We start from the raw sequence: 15,546 nt of genomic DNA, 5'->3' as shown, positions 1-15,546 counted from the left end.
ACAAGGAAGAAGTCTCTAGTGCTTTATTATTGCTATAGTAGACAGAAAATCCTACCAAACTGAAGAAGCGTGGGAAAACCCAGACAGATAAACCCCCAAAAGTCAAGGCGGGTCTGTTCTGTGTCTCTCTGAATGACAGCTCAAACTCTCTAAACTGCGCATGCGTTTTTGCCCCTGGATAGTGGCCCCCTCCTGCTTACCATCAGTACTCATGACATCACTTTCTAACTGATGGATTTTCAAGTGCATTTATTGTATGTTTGAAGTATGGTTTTAAAGGTAGATAAATTGTTTAATTATTTTATTAACTTCCTTAGTACTTGTTACATTAAAAAAGAACAAAAATATTTTAAATAAACAAGGAAAAAATCCATGCTCATTCCAATTATAATTCTCTCTGGATATGGAAGCACTAAGGAAGCTTTTATTTTCAAATATGCAACTTTAGTAGACCATAAGGATAGGCAGACAGGCACCCTTAAAAGGTAGCTGTTCCAGAAATCTGCTGAAATACCCAAAGAGAAATCCTTCACCCTAAGGTTTATCCCTTCTCAGATACTGCATAAATCCCTTTCTTCCCTTTTGCCTCTAAAGGTTAAAACAATTAATACCCAACTTCTTCTTTCCAATGGAGACACTGTCCCAGAAGTCATCAGTAGAGGATATAATTTCCTATTACCAACATTTGTAGGGATTCACCTCCTCTCTTCACTTTCTTTGTTTTAATATGGGCCACATAATATATATGTCTATTTGTTTTTTAGATTTATACCACCTTTTGTCCAGGAGCACATTTTTCTATGGGAGATTAGGCTGGGAGTGAGTGACTGGCCCAAAGCAGTAAGAGTGAGCTTTTATTATTAAGGGTGGACTTGAACCTGGATTTCCCAGGTTCTAGCCAAACATCTTAAAACCTAGAACTGGAGAGGCCCATAGGTTTATTTTCCATTTGAGACAAGCATTGAAAATATATGTTGTCCTCTGGGCTCAGGAAACTGCACTGGTATGTATATTCAGGTAAAATCTAGACATGAAGCCATCAAAAATAAGATAGCAAACCTACAAGAAGTTTCAGTTCAGGTATCAGAAAATAAGACGCTTCCATTGCTCAGCGACAAATGTAGGAAAGAGTCCCACATTTAGAAGATGAACATAATTTAGCAAACACTTTAAAAATAGCTTAACATAGATCATATATTTTTGTTCGGAGACCAATGCAAGTTGAGCAGACAGCAGCATTATCTTTTTATTTCTTGATGACCAAATGTATGAAGCATCTCTCTAAAAGCTCTTTTTAAAATTTCTCTCTGGAAAATTAATTACAGTGTATTTTTTCAAGGAATTGCATGCTATTTGTAAAGTGGCAGATTGAAGCTGAACATTAATCAAATCAGTTTATAATAGCCATAAGGCCAGATACAATAAAATATACAATAGGAGAACTGTTACACACATCTATATATATAGCAGAAAAACAATAACTATAACAGGGTCTAAAAATAAATAACATATATAATAAAATAAAAATACAGGTAGTCCTCGCCTAATGACCCTAATTGGTCATTAGGTGAAACATCACGTGACTGCACAGCTTAACAAGGGAAGTTCTGGTAGTCCCGGTTGTGGTCATTAAGCAAGGACCACACCATTGTTAATTGAGGACCTCATGCTTCTCCTGCCCTGCCGTGCTTGCCTTCGCTTCAACTCCCCCCACGTGCTGATCTCCCCCCATCTCAGTGCACTGTGTGGTCGTAAATCTGGTAGGGCTGCCAAGTGCCCAAATTTCGATCATGTGACTTCAGGAGCACTGCAACAGCTGTGACTTCGAGGACCAGCTGTAATTACCATTTGTTCAGTGTTGTAACTTCAAATGGTCACTGAACAAATGGTTGTTAAGTGAGGACTACCTATAGTATTATAAGAAGTGATGAGTAAATGAGTATCCAAACTTAATTAATGTTGCAGTGTATTGTACAGATGGCAGCACAAAACTGGGTGACTTGGGAGGATATTTTTGAGCACTTGTCCAAAAGAAGTAGAAGCCATACGCCCTGCCTGGAAATTTCTTCAAGATCAGATAAATGAAGGTCTGTCTAAAGTCCTTATATAGGGAGCAGCATAGTACCATATGGCTTAGAATTTCTATTGAGGCATCACCACATGGACATAACTGGAGAGACATAGGAGTACTCTTAAAATGGCCAAAAGGGACTGCTGAGGGCAGTGCATCCAGCCTGGCTAGAGTGAAAGCCTTACAAAATTTCAAAATCGTGATGGATGATAAATAAGGGGCTGGAATGAACCCTTTCAGAAGAATATGATAAATAATGGTGCGGCACCTTGCTTAAATATGTTCTAGCATCATCAAAACCTAATGAGCGCAGATTTTCCATAGAGAAGCCTAGTAAATGATCTCTAAGTACTAATGGGGCCAAACCTATAGGAAGTAGGATTAACTTCAGCCAAAAGGTAATAAGAAGAAACCACGTTCTAGCGTGCAGTGAGATTACACCTGTCTCTACAAGTAAAATAGCATTATTTGATACTTTGGAACCATTAGCATGGCTGTAATAAACTTATTTTGAATAGTTTCAAGAATATTAAGCTTTGCAAAAGAGCAAATTTAGGAGCCATAAAGAAGCTGAGGGACTGCCTTAGCTTGGAAAACCTTGCAAGCTGCAGGGATGTACTGTAATGGGTTCCTTTGGGTTTCAAAATCTTACGATAGCTGTAGAGGTATGCTGTGAGACACTCACCCGGTAAAAAAAATTAGCATTCCAGGATAGAGAAGCATGGAACTGCACTCCAAGATATTGAAGATGCACACCTGTTCCATTTGAGTCCCAATTGTCATTTGTGAACAATGTTGGGCAAAAACTAAAACTTTGGTTTTCTGATAGTTTATTGATAACTTTAATTCTGCACAGAACAGAGCTAGTGCCCTAAGTGCTTTTCTCATTGTCACCTGTGAAATAGACATAACAACTACATTGTCTGCATATTATAATGCCAGAATTGCATGATCAGCTAAAATAGGTGATAAGCTGAAACAGCAACCACTTGGATTACTGGATTTAGACATAGGTTAGAAAGTAATGGAGCTAATATGCAGCCTTGTCTTATACCTCTATAAGTTGGGACTACTTTAGATACAGTAGATGTCCCCAAAGAGTACACCTAATTATTAGGGAGATATTTGAGAAAAGCGACTGAATAAGTAGAAGCAGCCTTTTTATCAATAGTGGAATGTCTCAGAGTGTCCCACAGTCTCTCCCTTGGTGTTAGATCAAAAGCTGATTTAAAATCAACAAAAGTTGCAAAAAGGGAACCTTGAGGGGGCACAGAATATTCTGCCAGATGATGGAGAACCGAACAATGATCTAATGCTGATCATTCCCCTCTAAATCCACCCTGTTCTTCAGCAATAATATTTTTCATTTTGTACCCAGTCCACTAATTTTAAATATAAAAATTTGGCATAGAGTTTACTTACTGTGTTTAATAAATTAATAGGCCTATAATTTGTAGGATCAAGTCTATTTCCTTTATTTTTGTAAAACGGTACAACAATAGTCTGATTCCAGTCAGATGGAAATTGGCCTATGTTGTTAATATGTGGAAATAGAGTGGCCAGAACTGGAGCCCACCAATCTTTGTTTTTCCTTATTGATTCTGGGGCAATAAAATCACCTCCAGATACTTTACTTGGTTTTTAATTGGGCAATAAGATCTTTAACCTCAGCTATAGACACAGGTGGCCAATCCAGGAGGTCACTACAAGGTGACCTCAGGTGGCCAATCCAGGAGGTCACTAAAAGGAGGTCACATCTGAGATTACAGCAGATTCCATTTTAAAGATGATACAGAAGTGGATCCTCCCATTTATTTGCAGATATTTGCGTGACAGGGCCGAAATGTCCATCTACTATATAAGGGACTGATTGATTAAGCGCCAAAACCAAGTGGAATTCTTACGTTTTGCTGCTGAAATTAAATTCCTCCAATTCTCTCTTGCAGCCTGCCTTTTCTTTATCTTCAAAAGGTCTTCATATTTTTTTTCTGAACCTTAAGTAATTGAGAAGCACTCAAAGAATTTTCCTGACAAAAGGAATTTATTGCATTTAAGAGTCTTTTAGCCTTGATGCAATCATTATCATACCAAGGTTTAGATTTTTTATGTTCATAAACAGCACTGACTGTTGAAAATCTTGCCAAGGGGACTTGGAGATTAACAATTGACTGATACAATGATACTAATTCATAGGAATCAGATGAGCAGATCTGGGTGTGGATTTGAAGCAGAGGCTCTAAGGTCAAGAGCCCAGACAAAAGTTTAGCCAGACCTTGAGAACACTTGTTCTGTATTTGCTCCTTTGTTGTCATGTCAGTAGGGCAAGAGGCTACTTCTAATTATTCAAGATTTGTTTTAGGATCAAAAAGACAAATTAGCGGAAAGTGGTCACTATCAGGGCAAGTTCCAATATAGAGGTAAGTTATAAAATGACCAAAGCTCCAGGAAAGCATGATATAATCAACCACAATGACCCCATTAGGGCACCAGAATGTAAACTCCCCTTTAACATCACCTCTGACGGTGCCATTAAGTATATCTACATCAAAACTGTCCACAAGTTGAGCCAATGAAATCCTGCAATGTTATAGTGTTGGTTTTTAGATTGGGTGGTATGTAGCCCACATCGGTTTTAGGGAGCATTGGCCATTTAAAATAAGCTTGTGAAACGGCATCGGAATGGCCAATACTTGCATTAAAATCACTGGCAATAATCATTATAGAGTCTGGGTATTGATATAATAACAAATTTATGTAACCCTAGCTGAATATTAATAATTTCTTACATTTCGAGTTTCTATAAACGCAAGTATAGAAACAACACAAGATTGTAAAATGTGATGTTCTAATTTTGAATGACAAAAACTACATGTGTGTTTTATAAACAATTGCAAAGCTTTAATCATTTTTTTGTAGGACTAGGATTACTTTTAGGCAAATTGAGATGGTATGACTTCAGGAAATTAAAGGGCAGCAATTTATTAGTTTACTTTTCTTTTCTTTTTTGCAACCCACATAGTGATAGTATTTGAATTCTCTACCACAGGGACCTTCTTCCTCTGCTGTTTTTATAGTTATTCTGGACCTTTCCTAACAACACATAACCATGGTATTCTATTTTTATCTATATGTGACCCTAACAGTTCATACAAATGACAAAAGGAATGTAGGAAAGGAAAAGTTGCTTGAGTTGACCAAGATTTCTCAACATTTAATTGTTGCTTATCTTCCTAAGTGGTAGAATATTCAACTCAAATGAATTTCTCTCCTGGATCACTTTTGATCTGACTGCCTCTTTCACTTTCAGCCTGACCTTTCTATAAAACAAAAGAATGAGGATGTCTTTTTAAAGCAGCCTTTAGCATGATAAATTGGAATATCCAGAAAGCTATCAGGCAGCCTTACTGGTCATGTTTCCAGTGATAAAAATATCAGTCCTGTGTACATGGAAATTAATTCATACCAAATTCTTTTATGGTTGTCACCACAAGAAACATTCTATAGAAAAGAAATGATAATTAAGCAGAAATGGTTAACTTATGGTGATGTACTAGATTTTTCACAGGGGGAACTAAAGTTAAAATCAAGAGAAGATTTGTTATCTGAAGGTTATATTTGTCAATGGTTTTCATATGCTCAGTTACTAGAAAGATTTAAACTAGACAAGGTGTTTGATTTTGAATGTGATAAAACTGAATTTGAAGTTGAACTTTGTACAAATGATGAAGATATTATTGCTAAGATGCATAAACTCTTATTGAAGTTAGAAACAGAAGATAAACAAGTTAAAACTGTATGATAAAATGGGCAGAAAATTTTGAGCATAGTGTGTGTGTGTGCGTGTGTGTATGGAACAGTGTGAGAACATGTGGATGAAAGGATTGAAATTTACATTATGTTATAATCTTAAAGAAAAATTCTATAAAAAGATGTACCATTGGTATTTATCACCAGATAAATTGTCAAAAACGTATAAAGGGATCTCAAATATATGTTGGAAATGTGCACAAGAGGGGATTTTTTATCATCTTTGATGGACTTGTAAGAGAGTAAAATATTTTTTGGGATCAATATGCATTTTAATCCAGAAGATTTTAAAGACTAATATACAACTGAAACCAGAGACTTTTCTTCTGGGACTGATGATTAAGCAATTAGAAAGAGCTCGTGGTATTTATTTCTATATAACAGCAGTAAGGCTTCTATATGCACAGAGGTGGAAAGAAGTGACATTACCTACTATGGAAGAATGTATGGTGAAGTTGATGGAGTTAGCAGAGTTGGCAAAACTGACAGTCTTGATTAGGGAAAAGACATTGTCAAATTTTATTGCTACCTGGAAGCCTTTTCTAAACTTTTTGCATGAAACTGAAAAAAAATGAAATTCTGATACTTGGATTTGATGATTAGATAAACAATGGACACTACAAATAATGGAAAATATTTGGTAAATTTAGAGGAAGAGCTTGATGTAATTGTATACCTATATCTGTAACAAAGAAGATCGGGAGTCAATTCTTTTTCTTATGTTTCTTTTTCTAGCTTTTCCAACTTTTTTTCTTTCTTGCATCTTTGGTGCTTTCATTTTTTCTTTACTTTGTTCTTCTATTACTTTAATCTTTGCTTTTATGTTTGTATTTTAAATTTTTTAATAAAGTTTTTTTAAAAAAGAAATTAATTCATACCCAGACATGAATGATGGAGTATCATTTCAATATCAAGCATACCTGGGGAGTGATGTTATTTTACCCCATTTCTCTATACAGAAGCGCCGTAGCCCATTGCTCCCTCGAAGGGCTGCAAAGCCTTCATAAGGGACGCTAGATGTTCCAGTAACGAACTGCAGCAACCGTAGTCTTTGCTCATTGTTGAACCTCTCTACTGCTGCCCAGAACCATCGTATTACTATGTGGCCATCATGGTAACCTAAAAGAGAAGGTGGGTAAAAGACAAATGCATTAGAACCAGGTAAAGAAGACATAATTGGATATGAAGATGAACCAAGCATTATATTTTGCTTTATCTAGCCAGTGTATGGTTTTTAGGATTTTTTAACATTAAGAAACGGGTGGCTGAAGATTTTAGCTAAAGAAACTACACAGATGTTCAGGTTCACATATATCTATTTACATGCATGTACTGTACATGTCACAAACAACTCATCTATGTCTCTTCCTCATTCCCTTCTTTCCTAGCCATCTGGAGCATAATCAGTGGGTCAAAAGGGAAACCTATAAGTTTTTTTCCTTCTTCCTCACTACAAATAGCTCAATTTCAATTATTTGGTTAGACAGTAATGCTGTCATGTCCACAGCTGTCCAAAAAACTGCAATGGTCCCTACAGTTCCACTTTCAAGATTGCAGAGAGCCTGTGGTGAAAGGTGAAAGGTCCCCTGTGCAAGCACCGAGTCATGTCTGACCCATGATGTTTTCTTGGCAGACTATAGCAGGGTGGTTTACTATTGCCTTCCCCAGTCGTCACCTTCCCCAGCAAGCTGGGTACTCATTTTATCGATCTCAGAAGGATGGAGGGCTGAGTCGACCTGAACCGGCTACCCAAGAATCCAGCTTCCATTGGGATCGAATTCAGGTCGCGGGGAGAGTTTTGGTTGCAATACTGCCGCTGAGGCAGCGAGCCCACCCATACATTAAGGTAACATTTTCCTCATCAATTGGTCTCCAAGATATCCTGTGTATCAGCAGAAGAATCCTTGCACTTTATACAGGATTCTGAGATGACTCCTGGAATGCTTACTTATTTCATGTGAGTATTTTCCACGTCTTGTGATTTCCAGTATCATCTGCTGTTCAATTACTAATTTTCAAGGGATGATCGAGAATTCAGACAGTAAGTTCCCCTTACTGGTGAACAAAAGCAGAGCTATCTATCAAGGATGCTTTAATTTGGAAACCTGAATGAGGTAGGGGGTTAAGCTCAACAATCTAAATGGCTGCTTCCAACTCTATGACTTTATGAGGTCAAGCAATCATCCAAGAAAGGGTGCTGGCATTACTAATCTTATTGTCCTAACAGCCAGGAACCACGCTGAGACAAGGAATAGGTCTCTAGTGTTTTATTACTGCTACATAAGACAGAAAATCCTAACAAACTGAAGAAGCGTGGGAAAAACCCAGACAGATAAACCCCAAAGGTTAAGGCAGGTCTGATTTGTGTCTCTTTGAATGGCTGCTTAACTCCTCAGTACTACGCATGCGTTTTCCCCCCTGGATAGAGGCCCCCTCCTGCTCACCATCAGTACTCATGACACTTATCACCGAAAAAAAAAATCCCTGATCCAATTCCAGCAGTAAAAGGACTTAATGAAATGAAAAATGGTAAGGAAGAATAATTGCAATGTTTACCACCCCGATATTCTGTGTTATTGCGCCAATCGTTAAGGTCGATTTCAGCAGTGCCAGCGATAACCAATTCTAGCTCTCTAGCATCAAAAACTGAGACAAGCCTTGAGTCTACAACCTGAAAATAAAGCACACATATTAGCAATAAATACAGAAATATCAAAAGATTCAATATTTTACACAAGTTAGGTATATTTGCGGATATCTGAAAACTGGTTTCCAATCATTAGAGATTTGAATGAAATTCTTCCCATGTAAGGAGGTTTCTTTTAACATGTGTTTACTCTGTTTGCTTGCATACTTTTGATCTGGAGGTTTTACCTCCAGTTGATAATATTATCAACTCACCATTCTCTGCCATTGACACACCAAGAAATGATTATACTGGTCAGTTACTGTTCAATAAAATGTATTAGATTTTTTGGCACAAAAATGCTGATTATTATGTCAGTAGAAGAGAATAGTAGAAGAGAGAATAGAGAGCCAGTTTGGTGTAGTGGTTAAGGCACCAGGCTAGAAACTGGAGACTGTGAGTTCTAGTCCTGCCTTAGTCACAAAGCCAGCTGGGTGATCTTGGGCCAGTCACTCTCTCTCAGCCCTAGGAAGAAGGCAATGGCAAATCAGTTCCAAGAAACTTTGCCAAGAAAACTGCAAGGACTTGTCCAGGCAGTCACCAGGAGTAAAAAAATGTCTCAAAGGCATACACACACAAAAGAAAGAAAAAGAAAAAGAGAATTGCAAAATTCATCTCGACACCAGTAAATTGTAAGAAGCTTTTGACATGAAAGGGATGTTTAAACAAGAAAGAGATGTTTAAACAAAAACAGGGCAGGTAAGTTATGCTGAACATTTCAAACATAAAACCTAACTAACTCAAAATCTCATTCCCCCAAACCTGTAATTTAAATTCTACCATACACAAATATCCCCTCCAATATGTTGGATACAAAAAGTTTGAGTAATATATTTCTTTTCAAATGCATTAGCATTTTTATAAATAATACAGAAGTATTATTTTACGATAGCACTTGTATTTTTCAGTGGTTTGATACCAAAAATTGGTAGCATAATTTTGGGAAGCTTTGGGGGCTGAAAAAAAATTATTAACTACAGTTGGTTCACCTTGTCATAAATACTTATACTGATGTTCCCTATTAAGATTTGAAGAACACTACTAGAACAGTTAATTCTCTGCCCTTTTTTTGCTATAATTGAGATGCCCTTATGTTTATGACTCTTCCATTCTCATTTGATAAATTATGATACGTACTTCGTAGAAGCCACGAACTAGTGCCTCAGTTTGCTGAACAACCCCTCTTTCTACTCGCCACTTAACCATTCTTTCAATATATTCCTTCTTGTTCTTTTCAGTCACTTGTGTATTTGCACCTCCAGATTTCAACTCTCTTTCTGTTACCTAAGAAACAAATCAAATAGACAAAACATAAATATGTTTTGAACAGGAATGTAGAAATTACCATGACAAGTATTACTCAAAGAACAAAATGTCTTGATGTATGTATTGTTATGCTATTTGATTATTATGCATATTACACTTCTGAATAGCTAGCATAACACTTTTTTCAAATGGTATTATTTTATCATGTTATCAAAACCCAGATTGGGCATTTATCTTCTCTCTGACAACATTCAGAAAACAACTTAAAATGAAGTCCTTGTCTATGGCTTTTCCCTAGCATATGGACACCATTAGGTTTTTTGTTGTTACCGTTTCACCTCGTAAACATTTTATTTTTTAACATAGGATAGATGTTTTTATTGTGGTATTTGTCTGAGAACATTTATGGATGTTTTATTGTTCCTTATTGTGGATGTTTATGTTTTTGCTGTAAACCACGAGTCAATTTGTTGAAACTGGCAGTATACAAGTTGAACAAACAAACAAATACATTTAACTGAGGGCAAAGGGTGGGGTGGGAATGAGGAGTTGCTCAAGGCTTTGACCCCCACCTTTCCCTCTCCCACAAAGGGGGAAGATATGAAATATGGCTGTATTCTCATTTACTTAAAGATGACTACAGCTTTCAGTGCTTTATTCAAGTTCTAAATGCAGGGTGCTACCTAGCCTATTCAGACTGGTTTTGAAAACTGATTTTTAAATTGTCACATACATTAGAACTATGCCCAAACTGTTCATTTTTCCTGCTTTGTAGGATACTGAGCAGAAAATTCTATTACATCAACCCACTTCTGGGCACACATGCAGTGATGGCTCTTAACTATTTGCTTCCTAATTAGTATTGCCTTTAAAATTGTATTAGTTATTTGTTTCAGCAATATTAAAAAATGGGGGAGTTAAAAAGCGGGGGGGGGGAATTCTCTAAGTCCTCATTATTTCACCATCCACCCAAAAGGTAGTTCTCTTTCCCTGAAAGCAACCAGGACCAATTTTTCCAATTTTTTATTTCCAAGAAATGCCATCTAGGTCAAACAGAGTTATTTATATATAAGATTTCTTTATCGGTCTTAATATTTTTTATCAGTCTTAACATTCCAAAACTACTATATTTCTCAATGATTTTAAGTTAACTTTAGTTAAATTGTATTATTTGGAGCAGATTCCTGAGCTTCCAATATCCAGGTGAGAAATTTTAATCCTCTCTGAAATTTTAGAGGTTCAGATACCTCCAGGCTTGAGAACTGCATTCTTACTTGTAGTGCTGTGACTTCCTATTTTTTATCTTTGTTGAAAGAACACAGGGTTTTAAAAAAGATGCTTACGTATGTCCTTATTAACTACTTTGATATTTCTCCCTTTGAAGGACCAGCATAAAGAATGAATGTTGGGACCAGCTGTTAACAGTATTTAACTTTATTTTGTGAATAAAATCAGACAATCTCTACATCATTCCTGGATTTTCACAAAAGAGGGTACTTACATAATGATAAATGGTCCTTATCTAAACTCACAGACCTCACCTTGTTTGGCCCCTGCTATTCATATCGTGAGTTTTCCACCAGTTTGGTTAACTTTTTTACTGGTGATGGTGTCAACAAATCCTGGGATCTTGACATAAATAAATCCCAGGGATGACAGTAGATAAATAATACTGAGATTTTAAAAAAAAAAAAATAGATTAGTGTCTTTTCTTGTTTTATAATTCTTGCTATTTCTTGTCCTCCTATTCCTTTCATAAATCATCACTAGTTAAGCATTTGTTCCTAGTCTGAAATTCTTATGACTCCAAATTTCTAACTTGTAATACACTCATATTAATTTACCTGTCCAAACACTTCTTCATTCACTGTGAAAGTGAGGTCCAGAATATCAGTGATGATGTTGTCCTTCATCCATTGTAAACTTTGGTGGAATTCCTCATCCAGATACTCCAAGTCACTAAGGTCACAAGGCCTGATTGACAATAGATCACAAATTATGTTGCAAGTCTCAAATGATAGCTTATTAAATAGTAGCCCCAGTTAAAAATTCAACTGTCAATAGCTACCTGTCATGATAGCTAAACAGTGTATCTCTGTTTGGTGGCAGTAAAGTTTTGAATATTAGTGGCTGAAGAATTCTACTGCCTTCATGGTTTTGGGTCAACCTCCCAGAGGGCATCTAGCTGGCCAGGAATAGAAATCAGATGTCGCATTTAAAGCGACTAGATCTATATCTTCCTGGTATTAGGGTGAGTTACAACTTGTTGGTTCATGCCTGGCATTGTTCTCTTCTACTCATGGTTACTGGACTTTTTATTCCTATAAGACTCTGCTGTACATTTAAAATATTTCAGTGTGACATATACAATAAATGGATAATGAAAACAGTTTGATATATTGAAAATAAGTTTTGTCAAAGTGGATTTTAGGGAAGTAAATTCAGATGTATCCTAATGAACTCAGGTTTTTTTTCCCATACCCATAAAAAATCATCATGTATATTAATGCATTACATGTAAGTATAATGTTCAACCAACATATTTTTGGATAAGTAAGTGATTTTCTAGTTTAGAAAACAGAGCCCTTCCTTTTCTGGTAGGACAAAGAAGTGTTCTTTTTAAATAGTTTTTATCTGTGATTCTTGAACAATAAAATTTGAAAAGGCAAGACTTGCACAAATAACTAGTAAAATAAGCATCTTCTTGAAAATATGGCTCACTGTGGCTTAATCCAGGGATGACTAGAATGATAGAAGACAATTGTAACCATACTCTTCTCAGTGTTCATGTAATACTTTTATCTGTCACACACATACACATTGACACAGATTAAATATCATCAGTATGCTGATGATACTCAGTTGTATATCTTAACTCTGGGACCTCCAAGGGATGTTATCTAGGTTCTGTCTTGGTGTCTGGGAGCTGCCCCATAAGACCAAGTGGCTGTGGAATTGGGGATTAGAAAACTTTCCATCTTTGGTTCTGGGTGGGGTCGAACTGTTCCAAACAACCTGGTGTGCAGTTTGGGAGTTCTCCTAGACTCTTGGTTTCTGCTTGAACAGCTGACTTGCAGAGCCTTTGGCTAGCTCTACCTTGTACACCAATTATGCCTGCTTTTGGATTGGGAAACCCTACTCATGGTCACTCATACTCTGGTCACCTTGCAATTGGATTACTGAAATGCACTCTACATGGGGCTGCCCTTGATAACCACTTGGAAACTGCAACTAGTCCAGAACACCGTGGCATGGGTAGTTAGAAGACTACTTCACAAGCTACACTGGTTACTAGTGAGCTTCTGGATGCAATCTAAGGAACTGGCTCTCACCTATAAAGCTTCTCATGGTGTTATGCTAGACTATTTGTGGGACCATCTGTTTCCAATTATTTCCACCCAACTGATAAAATCTGAAAAGATCAACATGCTCCAGATTGCTTAGGCAATGTCATATCTCCCAGGTATGCCTTCTCTGGTGCCACACCCACTATTTGGAGTAGCATCCTCTGTGAGATTTGGTTGGCCCCAACCCTGCCTGCCTTTCAAAAGCCTTAAAAGACCTGGCTCTTTCCCTCGGCACTAGGTCAGAGAGTGTTATTATCCCCTTGGATGAAGTTTTCTTGGCACTTTATGTCTTTATGTTTAATTTACTGTGTCATTTTCATATGGATTTAATTGCAATTTATTGATATTTGTTGATCTGAGTCATGTGCTGAGCAGGTGGCTATATAAATCGAATAAATAAATAAATAATAAAATAAAGTTTAAACTCTTTAAAATCCCACTCATCCTTCCTTGCCAAGAGAGAGAAAATGCCATCTTGGATTATTTCTTTTCATTGGAATGTGTAAATACTCACAGCCTTAACAATGCTTTGTAGAATGGTCTTGTGAAGAAAGCATCAAGTAGGTACTGATGAATAAGAGCAAGGCCAAGGATACGACCACTAAATCGGAACCTGTACCAGAAAAATACATAATGAAGGATGTGTAGTTTTTGAGACACTTTATTCCTCAAGCACTTTTTTTCCTTTTTCCAGGTTGAAAACAATGTAATACATCTAATAGTGAGCAATCAAAGCATTTCATCTGACATGTGGAAATTGTCCTGGTGATTTCATCATAAGATTCATTTCATGAGATCTGGCTTAATTTTCTAAGCAATTTCCTTTGGCTTGACAATACTGTATGACCCAGCTGTAAGTGAAATTGGAATTTTGGGAGGAAATGCAAAAGGAGAATAAAAAAGACAGTAGTGAACAATTAAATAGATATGCTCTTATATAACAATTTATATATAGATTCTAACCTCAAAGAATCCTACATACAGATATAGATGGGAATTATGGTAATTGTAATCCATACATTAGCACACAGTGGGAAAGGCTGGTATATATATAATTGAAACTGATGGCCCCTTGCTGTATCAGACCAAGGGGGTATCTAATTCAACCACCTGTTCCAACAGTGGCTATAGGCCTATGCAACATCCACAAAATAGGACATAGGCATCATAGCGTTCTTTTGCTCATGCTCACCAACAACTTGTACTGATTGAGGACTCACTCCTCCTCCCTTTATTTTGATATAAATATGGATTCTGAATAGGCACACTGAAACCCCCACAAGCTACATCCATATTTCATATGAAGCAGCCTTGTGATGATTGGTTTTAATGTCTTTAAAAGGGAAATCATGAACGTTTAGTCTATAAATTTAATTATTTCTAAATGGAATTTCCAAGTCTGTACATGGTGCATGTGAATGCCAGGAACAAATTCATTCATGTATCCATGTAGATATCTAGATAACTGCTGCTGGATGTAGGTTACAGACCTAAATAGAACCCTTGTTCTGATCCAACAGAAGTATTGTTTGGTCCCTATTAGGGCCAGTTTCTGTTTATTAATTTTGGAAAATAATTTTCCAGATGATGCAGTGTCATCTGGTTGCTTACTCTTCCTCTCGGATCTTGCACAATTGAGTAAATGTCAAATGTTAATTTTTGGGGGGAGGGGCTGGCTGTACTATAATGCCTCTATTTAATATGCAAAGATTTGGCAGATGAAGTTTTTTCCTATTACTTGAGTACCTATTAGAAAAAACAGTCTTCTGCATTACTGAATGTAATAAGGCTGCTTTAAGCAAAACTGGGAAACAAGGAAAGGAGTAACAGTTAATGAATACGAATTCTATTCTGGTTGATTGCTTGTTGACTACTTTAATCTTGTTAAAAGGCTCTCAGCGCACACCTGCTTCCTATCTTCCATAATACTACCCTTTCAGCACTTTGCAAGAATTAGCAATAAATCCCTACTTTGGCCAGTTATGTACAGCCCTTTCCAATGGTTCATTTTACACAGCATGATTTGATGTACGTTTATTCAAAAATAAATTCAACCATGTTTAAGAGGGCTTACTCTAAAATAACTAAGCAGACATGGGATTACAGTCTTAATGACCAACTCTCTTTCAATGTTATTTCCTTCAGCTACAGCACTACTGAGGAATTATTGGACATACAGTATATTTAATATACACAGATGATAAATTCACTTCAAGTATATCTAGTAGGAAGGAAATGTAATGAGATGTAATGAGATCACAAGCAATCAAATCTCCTCATTTCATTTGTTAGCCAGCATGTTAAACTTGAAAGAAGGAATAGTAATATAAGGTTATAAAATCCTGGATGAATCTGTTAAAATACTCTGG

General features: G+C 36.6%; 1 protein-coding gene across 4 annotated transcripts in view; it reads right to left on the bottom strand.

Moving 5' to 3' along the window:
• The window catches only part of HECW1 (HECT, C2 and WW domain containing E3 ubiquitin protein ligase 1), a 204,409-nt gene that overhangs the window by 5,534 nt on the left and 183,329 nt on the right, over window positions 1-15,546 (bottom strand). For 3 of the 4 annotated variants that reach the window (XM_063304171.1, XM_063304172.1, XM_063304173.1), the window contains exons 23-27: window positions 13,692-13,790; window positions 11,675-11,804; window positions 9,702-9,848; window positions 8,435-8,549; window positions 6,799-6,997 (exon numbers count right to left, since the gene is read on the bottom strand). In XM_063304171.1, the coding sequence (XP_063160241.1) occupies window positions 6,799-6,997; window positions 8,435-8,549; window positions 9,702-9,848; window positions 11,675-11,804; window positions 13,692-13,790 (690 nt within the window). The remainder of the gene's footprint in view (window positions 1-6,798; window positions 6,998-8,434; window positions 8,550-9,701; window positions 9,849-11,674; window positions 11,805-13,691; window positions 13,791-15,546) is intronic. The other variant, XM_063304177.1, reaches the window with a different exon arrangement.

This window comes from Candoia aspera, chromosome 4 (genome assembly GCF_035149785.1).
Source record: "Candoia aspera isolate rCanAsp1 chromosome 4, rCanAsp1.hap2, whole genome shotgun sequence".
NCBI classification, from domain to species: Eukaryota; Metazoa; Chordata; class Lepidosauria; order Squamata; family Boidae; genus Candoia; species Candoia aspera.
Note: the sequence above shows the minus strand (reverse complement) of the source record. Positions and strands in the feature narration are given on the sequence as shown.